This window comes from Diachasma alloeum, unplaced genomic scaffold, assembly GCF_001412515.2.
Source record: "Diachasma alloeum isolate Michigan unplaced genomic scaffold, Dall2.0 Dall_scaffold_00756, whole genome shotgun sequence".
Lineage (NCBI taxonomy): Eukaryota > Metazoa > Arthropoda > Insecta > Hymenoptera > Braconidae > Diachasma > Diachasma alloeum.
The window spans coordinates 132,380-148,568 of NW_021680886.1; the positions used below are offsets into that span (position 1 = coordinate 132,380).

The 16,189-nt window shown below is 37.7% G+C and overlaps 1 protein-coding gene across 1 annotated transcript; it reads right to left on the minus strand.

The window, feature by feature from the left end:
- Nucleotides 1-206: 206 nt before the first annotated feature.
- Nucleotides 207-8,337, minus strand: LOC107044531. The gene is given in 9 exon segments (XM_015266447.1): nucleotides 207-406; nucleotides 670-839; nucleotides 922-1,195; nucleotides 3,048-3,110; nucleotides 3,141-3,576; nucleotides 3,578-3,999; nucleotides 4,286-4,541; nucleotides 7,133-7,434; nucleotides 7,827-8,337. Coding segments are annotated over 9 exon segments (2,634 nt in total).
- Nucleotides 8,338-16,189: the final 7,852 nt, after the last annotated feature.

Below are 16,189 nucleotides of genomic sequence, written 5' to 3' on the forward strand. Positions count from 1 at the left end.
GAATAGTATCTATGAATTATTATTCTGATATTGGAAAATCTCAATACAAATAATCCTGATAATCTTTTTGTAAATTCTTTTAAACATGAACATCATTTAGTATTACTCATCTTAATTATTAATGACTTATAATTAAAACACATGACTTTGATCTTTTTAGACGACTTAGTTATTTCTTCCATCCCCTCGATCGTTTGGCGAAAATATCACTTTTCAGGGAGTATGTCTTCCATAGATCCATCACTTAGTTCTGCATTGCTAGATTGTTTTGACTTCGTTCGTTTTCCTCGTTTGGATCGTCCACCCTCCCAATCTCCAGAATTGTTCAAGACACCCTTCAATGCGTCATTGAACTTCTTACGATCAAGCGGTTCTTTCTTGGTCCCAAGTTTGAGGCCGAAAAGAGCTGAGGGAAAAAAAAGTATGAAGTTATCATCCCATCAACAGAGACAATGATCAATACACAGAGAGAAAAATTTTCTGGTTTCCAAAACCTCGGTTCCGGAATCCAAAACTTTTTTTCTGGTTTTCATAGAAAATTCTCTGAAATCCAGGAGAAATGTCACTGGAATCCAGAACTTTTTGGGACTGGATTCCAGTACCCTGTAGCGCCAAAGTCCAGAAACTTTTTCTGTGTACGATTGATTATTTTAATGGAAAAGACCATACCAACAAGACGCGAATAGAATTTTAGTTCCTTGAAGACTTCTTTACCCTCCATCTTTTTCAGGGGAGTTAATTTATTACCCACATTCTGAGTCAGAAATTTGCGAATAATCTCGCCCAAGTTTCGGGAAATAGTACGCTCTTTATCGATGTATCCATGTATTCTTTGGCACTGCAAAAGAAAAACAGCAATATTTAACATTTTTTAATAAACGATTACTGTAATGAATCAACATACTGAGAAAAAAAAATTACAATCTTTTTCTGTATGCTTTATCCACTTGTAGCTGTCTGTCAAAGATTTTCAGCTCCGCTAGTGTCTTACACGGGAGTTTGAAACCGTCTCTAACCTCATCTCCTTCTGATTCTGTTTCAAAACCATCAACTAATTGACCTCGTTGGGGGACAGTCCTGAGATGAGCTATTTCGTTTTTTATTTCTACAACTTGCCCCTTAAGACGATCTATTCTTTGTCCATTCATGCGCACATGTCGACAACAGTTGATCATGATCTCTTTTAAGGTTCCTCCTAAAAAGAAAAAAAACCCGGTGAATTGGCCTTGCACCCTCCAAGTGTGAAGAAGTAGACTTTGGAAAAAGATTGACAACCAAATGATGTACAATTGCAAATTTTTCCTTTGAAAAAAAAATGTATCTTTCAAGTAATTTTCTTTCTTCATTAATTTTTTTCTCTGGTATACTTTAGACACTTACTGATGGAGTACAATCCCTATGAATGAGAATTCAATTTTTTTCATGATCCAAAACAAAAAAAAAATTATAGCCTACGAGAACGAAGGTCTCAAACGAGAAAATTCATAATGGATGGGATTCATAATAGTTTTTCCCCTTTGTGATATTTCTAGACGAAGTTAAATTGGCTTATTTTTTCTTGAGGTACGAACAATGGATGAAAAAAAAGTCCAGTGTTAATTTTATCCTGTCCTCTTCTATTTGGTAAATAGTCCCTTACTTTTTCATTTTTATTTTATATCTTTCATTTTTTCACTTGGAGAATTAGGAGCCAGTTTAACTTTATTATCTGTGAAAATATCAATTTAAAAAATTACAAAATACTGAAAATACGTAAAACAAAAAATTTCAAAAGGGTAATTTAGCTAAAATTCTCTGTGATATGAGCAAGTAATGAAGAAGAGAGAGAATCATTCGATGGAAAATGCAAAGGAAAATTGTACATGAAACCTCAAATTTAGAAATTTAATGAATTTTAAGTAATTCTTGGGAATAAAAAATAAATATGTCATTGAAAGTTTGGATGAGAGTCAAAGGGGTGTTTTGTCTTCAACACACAATCAAGACATATTAATGATCCATTTTTATGATTTTTCGAATACAATTGTCACAAATTTCCCCTAAAATTTGGACTTTAAAACTCAAATCCTTTGAAAGTTGATTAAAAATTCACCGGAGAGGATGATCAATGCATTGTGAAAAAGGAAAACATACGCCAAGTGCCTTCGATTTCTAGAATCTTTTCCATAGACAGATGAAAATGATTGTACCTCATCTAAATAATTTTTTCAGTAAAATAATAACAGAATTGCATTCTAAAATTGTTCCTTATACTAGAGATTAATGTTTATGCATTTAAAGGGAATCTAATGTTTCGCTTTAAGGAAAATTATCCAATTGTTTACACGGATAGAAGAACATATGTCATTAACACTTCTCATAATAGAGAGGAATTTGTTGTTGTAGCTTTGAAGAACTTGAACAAATAATTTTTTCGTATACAAAGGTCCCCATGAGATTTATTTTTGAATTGATGATGATAACGTCTACATGATGTGCATATTGTGTATTTTATTTGTGAATAATAACCGCGGTTAATGATTAAAAATTCAATGAACGCAAGAAAAACAAGATGGTCGATCAAAGTCTAATTTTCGTAAAAAAATTGAATATCGAAAAAGTTAATTTTTCGCACGTGATAAAATTCAGAAAATTAACGAGACAAAATCAGGTCAAAACTAAGGTCAAAAGAGGTACAATACTAGACTAATAAGCAGTGATATCCTCCATCTACTATAATCTGTTCTCCACAATTTTCAAGAATAAAAACTTTGGAAGTTCGCGTCATTTATCGCAAAGATAAAAAATGAAACCATCATTAAAAACTGAAAAAAAATTAAAATCACATGTGGGCATCACTACGGAATGCAAACATTTGTTTTTTTTTCCCAGCAATTTAAACAACTTTCAGAGTCATTTCATCATTGCAAATGCAGAACCCATTCACAAAGAAGGCGATTAAGAATTTCCCTCTTAATTTTCAATTCTGAATTAGAGGAATTGAAACTGTTCCACGAGATCACCAATATTTTAAAGACATTTAAACAAAGAAAGTGAATAACACGTACCCTCGTCTTCTAATCCATCTCCCTCTAAATCTGCAACGTGTTCTGGGAACGAGACTTTTGATCCTCCTGACTTAGCAGAGTTGCTGGTTGAACTCTGTGGCACGTATCCTTTGGGCAAGCCTTGAGGTGATCCACGTGAATTATTTCCTGTTATGAGTCGATTGCTGACATCCTTCAGGGGAAATCTTGGACTAGGGGTATCCATTGGCTTCGGAGATGTCCCAGAATGAACAGAAGATGAAGAGTTCGTCGAACGATTTGGAGACGGAGGTAATTTTCGACCTGATCGTTTGGGCTTATCGTTTGAATCTGCTGATGATTCGTGTGATGTCTTTTGTGGGGTAGATGTTAACATATTATAATCATCTCTTCGATCCTTAGATGGTCCAGGCACGGTCGGGTCTTTCAATTGGTCAACTCCCTTACTCCGTGAGTTCTGGATGATTGCGTTCACTTCCACATGTTGTGATATCTCTGCTGTGTTAGCCAATCCTTTAGATCGAGAACGTTTATTATCCTGAACTTTTTTAATTTTTTTTTTGTGGAGACACATGAGGTGAGGATGTCTCTGAAGAAGTATCCGGGCAACTCAGTCTACGTTTTGACGGTTTTGACGAAGATAGGGAGACCTCAAACGTGCTGGTGCTCCCATCGGCAGATGACACTGATTCCTCCAAATCCGTAACAGGATCGCCATCCACCTGCTTCGATGTAGTTCTGCGTATAGCAGCACCATGCAATTTGGCACCTGATGAACTTGTTTGTTTTTTGAGATCCTGTTGTGCTTCCTCGAACAATTGTGACATTTCCGCAGATCTACTCTTTACTCGGCGTTTATATTTCTCCTTCTCGATAAAACCTTTCTGCTCGGGAGAAACATCGGTGTCGGAAGTGAAAGCGAAGCTTTGCTTGCTGAGGATGCTCAGCTTCTCTTCAAGATCCTCATAAGTTTCTTATGAAAAAAATAACAACAGAATGCAAGAAAAACGAAATTACTCGAATAATGATCTGCTGAAATGAATCACAAAAACAATCAGAAATTTTTTATTTTTTGCTCATTTCGATTATTTAATTTCTATAAAAAATGAGTCGGAGTTGTGAGGAAATAGAATTTATCATGAGAGTTATTCAGAGTAACTATATCGAATGGATAGATAAATCGATTTTCCAATATTTCAATGGAAACACATTATTAACTTCCCGACCCGAAGCGAGGAAGTTATTGAAAATTTATTCACCTGCTATTCCTCGAATTTCCACCTCATGAACTGTCCAAGATTTGTCGGGACCTTCATTAGCCTTTATCATCGCTTGAATTTCTTCGCGCCTCTTATGATCATGAGACTGTGTCTCAGGGTAAAACGAGAAAAGTTTGTCAACACTTGGATCATAATAAATCCACGTTGAAGGTACGCCATCGATGCTTTTCAGTCGTCCTCTGTCTCTTGGAAAAACTACACACTTGTATTTTGGGATCATTGTAGACACACTAATCTGTGGATACATAGGACATAATATCACTGTACATAATTGCACTGTAAAACATTGAAGACAAGATTGAGATCCACCGAGATTTGAAAAGAAAAAAATGACAGAAACATTGGAGGTTAAGTGGGTCTGGGGAAACAGTCTGTCATTTCCATCTAACAAACATTCTAAAAATTTTCAATATATTTTTTTCATGGAAAAATTTATAGGTTACAAAAAAACGATCTTTTAAACGGGAATTCATGATGAATGAAGGTTTCAGAGGTTAACTATCTTACCGTTAGATAAAATGCACACGTATTTTTTCATTAAATCAACGGGAACGATTCACTTTGAAACAAACGCCTTTGTCGGGCAAATTATTAATCGTTCGAGTGAACAATCAATTCTTATCACATCTACGAAAGACATTAACAAAGTAAAAATACAATGGAAAATGCCGGTGGAAGCACAAATACCGGTGAACACAAGACGCGGCATAAAAGCGTCACAACGCTGAGACTCAGTTGGGTGCCATGACGCCATGTCAAAGCCTGCGCCATCTTGAGGTACTGAGGATTGATGGGTTAGAAATTTAAAGAACTAATTTTTTTTTCAGCTTAATTACTCTTAATTATTTCAACTGGTTAATTGATCACGTGAAACCTGGACCAATGCGATGAATAAAAAAAAATATGACGATTTGAAGAAATAACATGTTTCTATTTTTCCTCGAATCGTTCATTGAACAAATTTACCACAAATATTATAGAGATCAATATATATTTTTTTTTCTTACAAATTATTTAATATCCCATTATTCAGTACCCCATTAGTGGGAATATTGGGGAATATTGAAATGCAGCAACAACAAAGATCCTCGATCATAAAAATAAAACACGTGTGAGATTATATCTCGTCGTTCTTTTCTTGTTTCTATCAAGTTAAGTAGAAAATAAATTATTGAATCTGACAGTAGATTCATTGACTGTATAATTACCTTCGAGCAAAATCAGCCACGTCGTACCGGCGAGAAAAAACACTCGCCACAAAATTGGACACCAAAATCACTGACACTTCAAAAAATGTTTTCTACATCAATAAACAAGAGATTGCTAGTCCAGGCCTGAAAAATTTTCCCAAAGAATAGTTAAAAAATGTTTTGATGGTTTTATGCAACCAATTATCCCTAACCAAAATGTTACATACCGATATTTTATCCCACTTATCAACGGAGAGAAAAACTTTCCCAGAAAGCAAATATATTTTGAAATGGAATAAATTCAGTTAAATAGAAACTGCATGAAGTCCAGTTTGAGAGAAAAACAATCGAAACTTGAGGAAATAAATTTCTGGATCCGAAGAGGTTTGTTATAACAATACAACTGCAAGGCCGGCTTGCTTCACCATGACAGTCGAATGTTTCAGAATTGTGCCCTCTGTGAATGGAAAATAATACTAATTTAAAACAAAAATGAAATTCAGAACATAAACTCAATATTTCAATCGATTTTATTGTAAACAGGGCATCGACGATATTCTAGATGAATTCTTTAAAAAAAAATCATTGTAATGCTTGGAAATTACATGTGTAACAATGGCATTGTATAAATCTTTTCCTTCTGTTTATCGCTCATGTCCAGGGTTACCATTTTTTGTGATACACAATTCAAATTACGAGTTAACAATTTCCTCTTATTTTTCTTCACACACCACATTTTGAGATCAGCGGAATCATAAGGGTACGTAAAAATAGATTTTGTTTTATCCAACTGAATTCCTTGAATTTGAATATTATCGAGTATTTCGTTGGGTGGGAGATATATTTCATTAATTGCTAAGAGTGTTCCATTGTTCTAGAGTACCGTATTATTCGGAGACCTTGGTGTGAGACTGATACCTTTATACATTAAACGCTTAATAATAATTTTTCCAGTCGAATCGGCACAGAGACTCTTCAATATTTTTGTCGAAGGAGATAAGGATGAAGGCTTACGAGGTTTAGCAAAAAATAATTCGTGTAATCGACGACATACTTGTGCAAGAGGCCTGTTACCTAACCTGAGAAGCTTTTTAATTTTCCCAAGTGCATTCTCGAATGGGAATGCTGAAATATAGTAGAGAGGGCATTGCATGTAGCTCACGTCATCAGCTAGATGTATCAAATTGTGTATATTTCCAATTAAAATGGGCTTTCCATATAATTTTGACGATAATTCCACGAATTTTGTAAAATAAAGTTCAGCGGATTCCCAATTCTTTAGAGCAGCTTCCTTCGAGCATAAAATTCTGCACGCTGCGTGCAGTAGTAGAAAATGTTTATAAATGTTTTCAGATAATATTTGTCTGAAGATTACTGGTCCAGCGTACAGGAGGATGAATTTAAATTCCACCGCTTTGAATAGCTCAATATTTGTTAAAGATCTCGTCGTTCTTTGGAATTCAGCAGGGATCTGTGATTGTAAAGCCACCAGATATTTGGATAAAAGCAATTGAGGATTTAGGCTCAATTTTGTCATCGATTTCTTGCCCGAAATCCAGTAATTCAATAATTTTTTCATCACCCCTAAACACAACAGATGCATAAAATCAAGAAAGAACATATGGATCATGTTTACAGCGGGTTTAGCCTTTAGCAAGGGAGAAACACCTGTGTGATGCTCGGGGTTACGTTGTTCTCGGAATGATTCATCAGTCCTCTCTTCACCATCAACACCAGGATAAATAACTCGATGCTGTTCGTATTCTCCCTTAACGGTGCACCTCTCGCAAGCCCAATATGCTCCATGCCCTTTGATTTTCTTTAAAAGGGCGCGAGCAGGAGTATCACAGACGAAAGCTTTGATACAAATTCTGAATAATCGGCCATTTATCATTAGTCCATTCGCGTGCAATTCATCGAGTTCATCGATAAAATTTCCTAAAAATTTTTCCACATCAGGTTTTTAATCCCCGAATATATGGCAATCGCAAAAGGTTCGTAAGAAGTCTCTTCCGAAAAAACTTGGTACAAAATTGGCCAAAATTATCTGGCGCTTGATCGAAACAATTGCATCCCATCAACATTGATAATTAAATAAAGTACATTTGTCTCGTGTAAATCAGGATTTATGGTTTCAATAAGGGAGTTGGTTACTCCAAAATAAACAAATTCACTATCACCAAATTTTTGAATGTTATAATCAGCTTTTTCTGTTTCAAGGAAAGTTTTGGTAGATGCTGGTAGTTCAGGCAATAATCTTTTTCTTAAAATTTTCAGTAAGCCATCCATTCGAGTGTGGGGAAGCCCTTCCCCTTCAACAGCCCACTCACGAAGTTGGTCAATCTCAGGTGCTTCAATTTCATCGTCAAAGTCGGAAAAATCCTCTTCGGCGAGACTCGCTTCACGAATATCATCTCCTTCAATGGACTTCTCGAGATCATCTTCGCCTTCTTCACAATCGTAATAATATTCAGGCCAGGTTCTATCATCAGTCTCATCTCTGTACTCTTTCACAAAATTGTCACTTATTTCACTCATACTTTTACCCATTCCACCACCTGTTTCCTCATCAGAATGAACTCTTGCATTCCTCCTTGAGGTTATGTCTGATCGATAAAGTTGACTCTCTTCTGATTCTCGATAGTCAATTGTTTGGGAGTTAGGATTTTTCACTAAGAGTAACTCATTTGATTCATTATCACTGAACAACTCGTTCATTAACTCATCATCAAATCTCCGATGATTGTCACAGGAACGTTCCCTCTGACGTTTTCGATGTTCTTTCATACGTAATCTTGCCAACTCACGTGTTCGCTTGACTGTCACATCATCCAGATTCATTTTGAGAGAAAGAATGAACAGAAGAATAACACTTGATAAAAATATCGTCTTTCAAAAGTAATAATTGTCCAACATTTATCGCTTATTTCTTATTTTTTTATAATAAGGTTACAGTATGAAATATATCAGCTGATCATCTACGTACTGAATATTTTGTTCACATGCAAGAGCGTATTAATTTGAGGCGTATCCTCATGATTAATTTTTTGGATTTTCATCTGTAGCATCCCTAAAGATGAAAATCATTTTTCAAACGGAAAATGTTAGCAATTCTAATAATCACAAGATCAGATGTACAGTTTAACCAACAAATTTGAGGTGATTTATGAAAATATTTATATTCAATTGTCTACGAACATCATGAATTTCACAGATTTACTGCAAGTTTTTCTTTTTCAGAAAATCATCACTAGAAACAATCTTATGGCAAAAACAGTAGAATTTCAATTTTTCATACAACTTTTTCTATTGAGACGTTTTCTTTAGAAATTCATCTGCATGAATTTTTCAAATTTCCCCTACTCTATGTTTCTTCTTTTTTTACTTAAAAAAATCCAACAGAAGAAATTTCAGTTAAGGAATTTCTGTAAACGATGTTTCCATAGAACCGATTGTGTAGAGAAACCGAATTCTATTCATTTTTTAAATGATAGTATTCGTTGACCGTTGGATGTTAATAATTAAAGGTATTATTTCTATTCATTTTTCTATAGAATATTTTTCAGTGAACTTTTCTATTGCAAAAAACTTGCAGATGAGTTGGGGAAATCTTCAACAGAAATCGATCAAAAACTAATAGAAACCTAAATAGAAATCCGATAGGATTCTCCCCCAAATTCGCAAGGTTTTTCCATCATTTTTTTTTCGTATGTGTCATGAGAGATTCGTTCAAAATGATGATATTTTGGGAAAATTCATCAACTCTGCGTGTTCAATCTATACAGTCTAAGTTGGGTTCGGTTGGCCTTATCTGGGCCTTATGAGAGCCAGATGAAGTATACCCTATTCGGCATGCCTGACAATACACGAGGCTTGCGCCGAATTCGGTGGAGCCGGATGGGGTATGCCTTATCTGGGCCTTATGAGAGCCAGATGGGGTATACCCTATTCGGCATGCCTAACGAAAAACGAGATTCGCGCCGAATTCGGCGGAGCCGGATGGGGTATGCTTTATCTGGGCCTTATGAGAGCCAGATGGGGTATACCCTATTCGGCATGCCTAACGAAAAACGAGATTCGCGCCGAATTCGGCGGAGCCGGATGGGGTATGCTTTATCTGGGCCTTATGAGAGCCAGATGGGGTATACCCTATTCGGCATGCCTAACGAAAAACGAAACTCGCGCCGAATCCGGCGGAGGTTAGATCCGGCATGCCGAATGAAATTTCTAGTAGGGTTGTTTCATATGTATTAAACTGTTCAGTTTGTAATTGCTTGCCTCAAATGGTTGATGAAATTGGAGAAAAATGAAAATTGAAACTCGTAAACATGTTCTGAAAAAAAATCCGAATGCTGAATAATTCATCATATCAATTGTTCACAACAGAATAATTGTTACGGATGATTGAAAATTATTTTGGAACGTGACGCATGAATCAACATCATCAGATAGCAATTTAATCAGAATTTTTCCAGATTGTTACGTTGATTATATCGGGAAAAATTAGTGAATTTGAAATTTGATTTGTAGTTAACTATTTACAATTGAAATGAAAAAAAGAAAAAAATTCTCTCACTTCAATTAATTCTAACACTCATAAACTTTACCATTTTCAACATGAAAACTCGAATATTCGAATTGTTAATTACGTTCAAGCACTCAGTTTCTTTTTCCCTGGTGTATTTCTTATAAAAATGAACTTACTCATTGTGGGACCCCTTAGAATAGGTCGACCCCTTAGAATAGGCCATCTTCATTCCTGATATTTCTGACCCATAATACTACAATCTGAAGGGGTCGCAAATAAAATTCGTCTTCCTCCCGAACACCCGACTGTATATATGTAAGTATGTGTATAGTTGTGTGTGTTTGTATATCCAGAACTGTCCCCATAACTTGCAAATGATTAAGGCTAAGATGCTGAGACTCAACTCTGTGCCAAATTTCAGCTCGATTGGTTGGGCGGTTCCTGGGATATAGCGATGGTTTTATAAAAAAATTGCGCCAAGGAATAGTTTGTAACGTGACATTTTTGCATGGAGGTTAAAAATGCCTACTACATTCGCCCTTCCTCCCCCTAAATCTAATTAACTCAAAATAAAATGAATAATGGGCGCCAGATAATTTTTAGCCGGAATTATCAAACCGGAAGTGCACGAATTTCGAGTCCCAAATACTCAGAAAATTCCTAAACGACAAACCAAAAACGAAGAGAACTGGATTTTCGGGGAAAGGTAACGGTCCTCGGTTCGCTTAGTGTGCTAGGTTGTGGACAGGGGTGAATTTCAGGTGGAGACGGGTTATTGGGTGGTCTAAACTACAAAAAAATGAAGAAATCCACATTGTCCTTATTTGTTTCACTATTGAAGTTTCCAAAATTAAATAATTTACAGGATTTTTACATTTTAATTTCAACAAAAAGAAAAGGACGATTTGCAATAATAACCAGTATTCTGTCAATCAATCAAAAATAATAATACTAACTTGAAATATCTGGTCCCGAAAATAATCAATTATCGATTAACTCTGTTGTAAAGTTGAGGTCATCAAATTCCTCAAGTGGCAATATCCGAATATAATGCGTTAATTCCTAAATCCTCGTGAATTCCAAGAATCGGGAGGAGAGATATATCGACTACCGTGAGAGTGAGAGAGAGAGGAGATAAACCCAGCGATATACGTATAACGTACTGCGGGAAATAAAAATTCGCTAAAACAAAACTCGCCGTAGCGGGAAACCGGTAGAGTAAGATCCGAAAGACCCAGAGCAAATATATTCGGGAAAGTCTGGAGAAGCCAACGATACCAAAATTATCAATTTTGGATTCTTGGAAGCCAGTCCGGGTTGATTAACAACCGGAGGGAATTCTCAACGACGGATTACGTGTGGGAAGCGAGAGCCGCAGCTTGTAGGTGCGAATGGGTGTTAGTGGGGTGACGTGAGGGGGAAGCATTCATGGGGAATGCTTGAGCCGCTCTACGTGAATGTCTCGTAGAGGGGGAGGGAAGGCTCTCTGCCACGGGAGCGAGAGAGATAGCCGAATGGAGAATTCTCCGATGGGAAGTACGCAACCGTTTTCAACAGCAATAAAACGTCCTCTAAACCACCCAAAAAGGGGGAAAAAATCGTACCGGCCCTAATTAACCCTCAATATTTAAATTATTGGGGGAATGATCAACACCTCCGAGTTACTAAAATATAACCCAGGGAATTATTCTATTATCTCACAACTCTACGAGTGGCGGAAGGCCGACACGAGGGAACCGAAACCATTCCAAAATGGCTCGGAAAAGTAAATCAATTACTTAGGCCCCAAAACTCACGTTTGATATTCTCCTATTCCTCTTTGGCGTTTTTCTCACCATCTTGGGTCGCTAATAATCCCAATGGACACAAATGACAAATTCTCTCGCTGTACGTACTTGATCCGGTTAGGTTAACAGGTAACACAGAACTAACTCGACTCACGAGCGTCTTGAAGCCGTTCAGAGTGCCGAATTCACCGCTCAATCAAAATGATTTTGATTGGTGCAGATACACCTACTTCCGCGAGGTCCTTCCGTAAGACCCCGACTTAATTCTAACAATTTAACTAAACGAAACCAATAATTTAACTGATTATTTGACCGGACGAAGCCGAACAGATGAATGTTCGGATAATTACTGAGGGTTTTTGGTGCCTCCCACGGATTGGTTCTCCGGGATTCACGGGGTTAAAAGACCAATAACATCAAATTAACAATTATTTCGATTTTGTTTTCTGAACTAAACTTTAAAGCAACCTGGCAATTCGCCAGAGATAAGGGTTGCACTTGCTCCAACGACCTTCCACCAAAAACACAAAATGTAACCGTTTAACCCCGTAAAATCCAAAAAAATTTGGAGCGCCGGTATTGCAACCTGACCCAATCGAGTTTCCGCGGGATTAACAATAGGGTTGACCCCATAAAAATTACCGGATGACTCATAACTTGGCCCTTCTTTGCGATAATTTCATGGACCCTCGAAAACGCGTAACTAATCAAATCTCGCCAATTAATACAATAAACAGATGCGAATTCAGTTATCGCGGGGATAAGCTAACATTTTGCCACTTTTTAGTGGAACCCTGAACAAAACTCTCTCTCTCTTCACCCTTTACTCACGGATCGTCGTATAATGTCGCAAGGGTAGGTTGTTATCAGATCGTTTGGTGTTCCTAACGAACATCCCCACATGTTCGTGACAAGTTTAGTTCAGTTTTTATTGGAAAGCTTAATTTTACAAAAAATAAACATAAATGAAAAAGAAAGCGAAGTCAGGAGTCTCTAATAAATGGATATAGTACACGATCAGAGTTCTGTGAAAAAAAAAATAGTTCTCAATAGAAGAAGAATTTTTAGAAAATTCTTTTTCTATTGAGAACTATTATTTCTTACAGAAATCTCATCGTGTACTATAAATCTCATCGTATACCCATTTATTTGAGATTCCTGATTTGGCTTTCTTTTTTATTTATTATTATTGTTTAAAAATTTAAGCTATCTAGTAAAAACTGAACAAAACTATTTCTTGGCGCAGTTTTTTCACAAAAATATTTGTTTTCATTTTTTAGGGAGATTTCATTGAGTTTTTCAAAATAAGCATAGAATTGTTTTGATATCATGAGAAAGTTGTTCTCTTCTACTCAACTCTTTTTTTTCACAACATAGAACATTCTTTCAATTGTTAACTGAAGGAAAACAAACAGTTCTACTCCAGATTCATTGGTTTTACCGACTTTTGATCATTTATTCAGATTTGAGACTTAGTTTGTTTTTCCCATTCAATTTTTTGTTTGATTTTCTACGGGAATTGTATTTTCTGGTGAGATGGAAGGATTTCCTTTCAGGAACAACCGAATAAAATGTTCGGTTATACAAATTTTGTTAAAATGATGACTTGATAGATATTTTTATAAAAACATGTGTTTTTATTTTTTATTTCGAAGATACTACTCATATATTATTGAAATGATTATAAGAGTGTCTTCTTGTCCCTCGCATCTCACCATAACCTAATTCAAACCATTGCCCTCACGAAACTGAAAACTGTTAACACTCGAAGAAAAATACATATTTTGTTTTAAAATTGAATTATCTACGGACATTTAATAGTTTAACATACAATTTTCGACAAAGAGCAGTTCTGCCAGATTTCGAACATAAACAATAACCTCATAAACTATCTTCATCTCCGAGGTCCGGATATATATATATCTTCGTTAAGGCTCGGTTGGATGGATTTTTGCCCGACATGTCCCTAGAAAATTCCCCAGAAAATTGTCCAAAAAAAGCATTTTTCGACGCTACTAATTACGACCGTATGGTTACACTAAAAAATCTGATTTTTGTTTGAAAAAACAGGTAATTTATCCCCCCTTAACGGAAATTGTATCTTCAAGGGGGGAAATAGGTTTTTATATTTTTAATATTGACTAGAAAATAACACAAAATAAACACCACCATCTCCCCTAGTCACACCACACTCGCCTGACACCCTGTCAATATGGCGACGGTAAATATCCAAAATTATAAAACCTTATGCCAATTTTCACACACACTAGACACTCTCGAGAACCAATTATCGTTCCGTGAACTATTTTTGACTATTCTTCGCGAGTTGTTCCGAAGGGATTAAACGCCGCTAACTTCCACAATCCGTGATGCCGTAATAGAGGCGATCAGCTGTCACCATACTGTCTCTCTCAGTTATACTGAAATATGCCAGATGGCGCCAATGAAACTCCCGAATATTGGCGTACGGAAATGAGAATTGTCGAGCGGATAGATCAGGAGTGTAACACAATGAGGGCCCACGGGTATCAAGGATTCGTGCATCTCACTCCCACTCGTGGAAATAGAGCAACACTCCGTATTCCACTCTCTTACAACCGCCACAATAATAATAATAATAATAATAATAATAATGATAATAACTGCCGCCAAACGCTTGTCAAAGTTTGTATCGCTTTATTATAATAATAATATTATCATTATTATTATCATTATCATTATCATTATTATTATTATTATTATTTTTTTTTTCTCGTGAATGAGATCGCTGAGCTTCGACTTCACCTCGAAGGCCACCCAGCAAACTAAGCGATACAAACAAGTCCTAATCGCTCTGCAGTAGCGCTCCCTCCAACCAGACGGTGAGCACTACTGCAGTCCAGAATCATGATGCCTAAGCAGTCGAAGGGACCCAAGAATGACAGCCTTTTGCATCTGGCCAGCCAGTATTAAGGAATTGCGCCTGCAGGCTGGAATCACCTCAAGCGTAGATACAAAAGACTGTTTCATGCCGCCAAGAGAGCCAATGATCAGGACGATCAGCTTGACCCTAAACCCGCGGTTCAACTGACGCAGCTCAAACAGGAGCAGCTGGTATTTGAGCCGTTTCTCCTCTTCCTTCGCAGATATATTTCTCTCGGCTGGCGCCGAGAACTCAATCACGTAGATGACTTTGTCTTCAAAGTCGAAGAGGACGATATCAGGCTTCGTCGCAGCGACGGGCATGATAGTCGCAAACGAGAAGTTCCAGTAAATCTTACACCTCTCATTCATGACAACGGACTCAATATCTCCTGGAGCATAAGGCAGAATCGGCGTCCGGTCTATCCCATAAGAGTGCCGCAGATGGTAATACAACACTCTCAAAGCCGCGTTATGATGGTGGATACAACTTGTCACTGGATATGTCGGACAAGCCGACAAATGATGCATCAGAGTTTCCGGGGATTGTTTGCAAGCCCGACACCTATCATCCGGGACTTGCAACCCCATAACACGGCTCCTATAGACCAAGGTGTTTATCACGCCATCTTGACACGCGCAAATGAAGCCCTCGGTTTCAGACATCAAGCCAGCCGACTTCAAAAATGAGAAAGTCAGCTGGACGGACAAGCCCTGTTCTTCCACATGACGAAAGAACACGCCATGCATGGGCCTGTCAACGTGTAGACGAAGCAAGGTGGACTGTTCCGCCTCCTTGATGGTCGCTCTTTGCCGAGATTTAGTCATGCTGGCCAATGAATGACTAGCCAGCTGACCACCTCGGCCACGACGAAACTCCAACCCGAGACCCTCAGCTGCGGTATCCTCCGCCTTGTAGAGAAAGGCCTGAATCCCATGAAGCTCATGATCGTGGACAAACTCTAAGAGAGGATCCAAGCCGTTCATCACGTCACAGGCCAAGCCGAGGACCAAGCACTCATGGAGAGATTCTAGGCTGAGTAGTCCTCGGCCACCACTGTCACGCGGGAAGTATAAACGGGGACATGAAGATTGGGGATGTAGGCTCCTGTGGATGTTCATTAGCTTACGAGTATCCCTGTCCAACTGCTTCAGCTCATCCCTCCTCCATTGCACCACGCCAAAGGAGTACAGAAGAACTGGAACAGCGAACATGTTTGTCGCGGCCACCTTGTTCTTTCCGGAAAGTGCGGACTTGCAAACTCTCCGAAGCCGCCGACGATACTCCTCACGAAGAGTCTCTTTGACCGCCTCAGCGTCCACTACGGATCGCTGATTGAAGCCAAGATACCTATACGACTCCTCAGCGCCAAGATGTCTAATGACGCTTCCATCCACCAGGTGTATCTCTCCCATCCCGTCCCCAACCTTCCCCCTCTTCATGTGGAAGACTGCACATTTGTCCAACCCAAAGCTC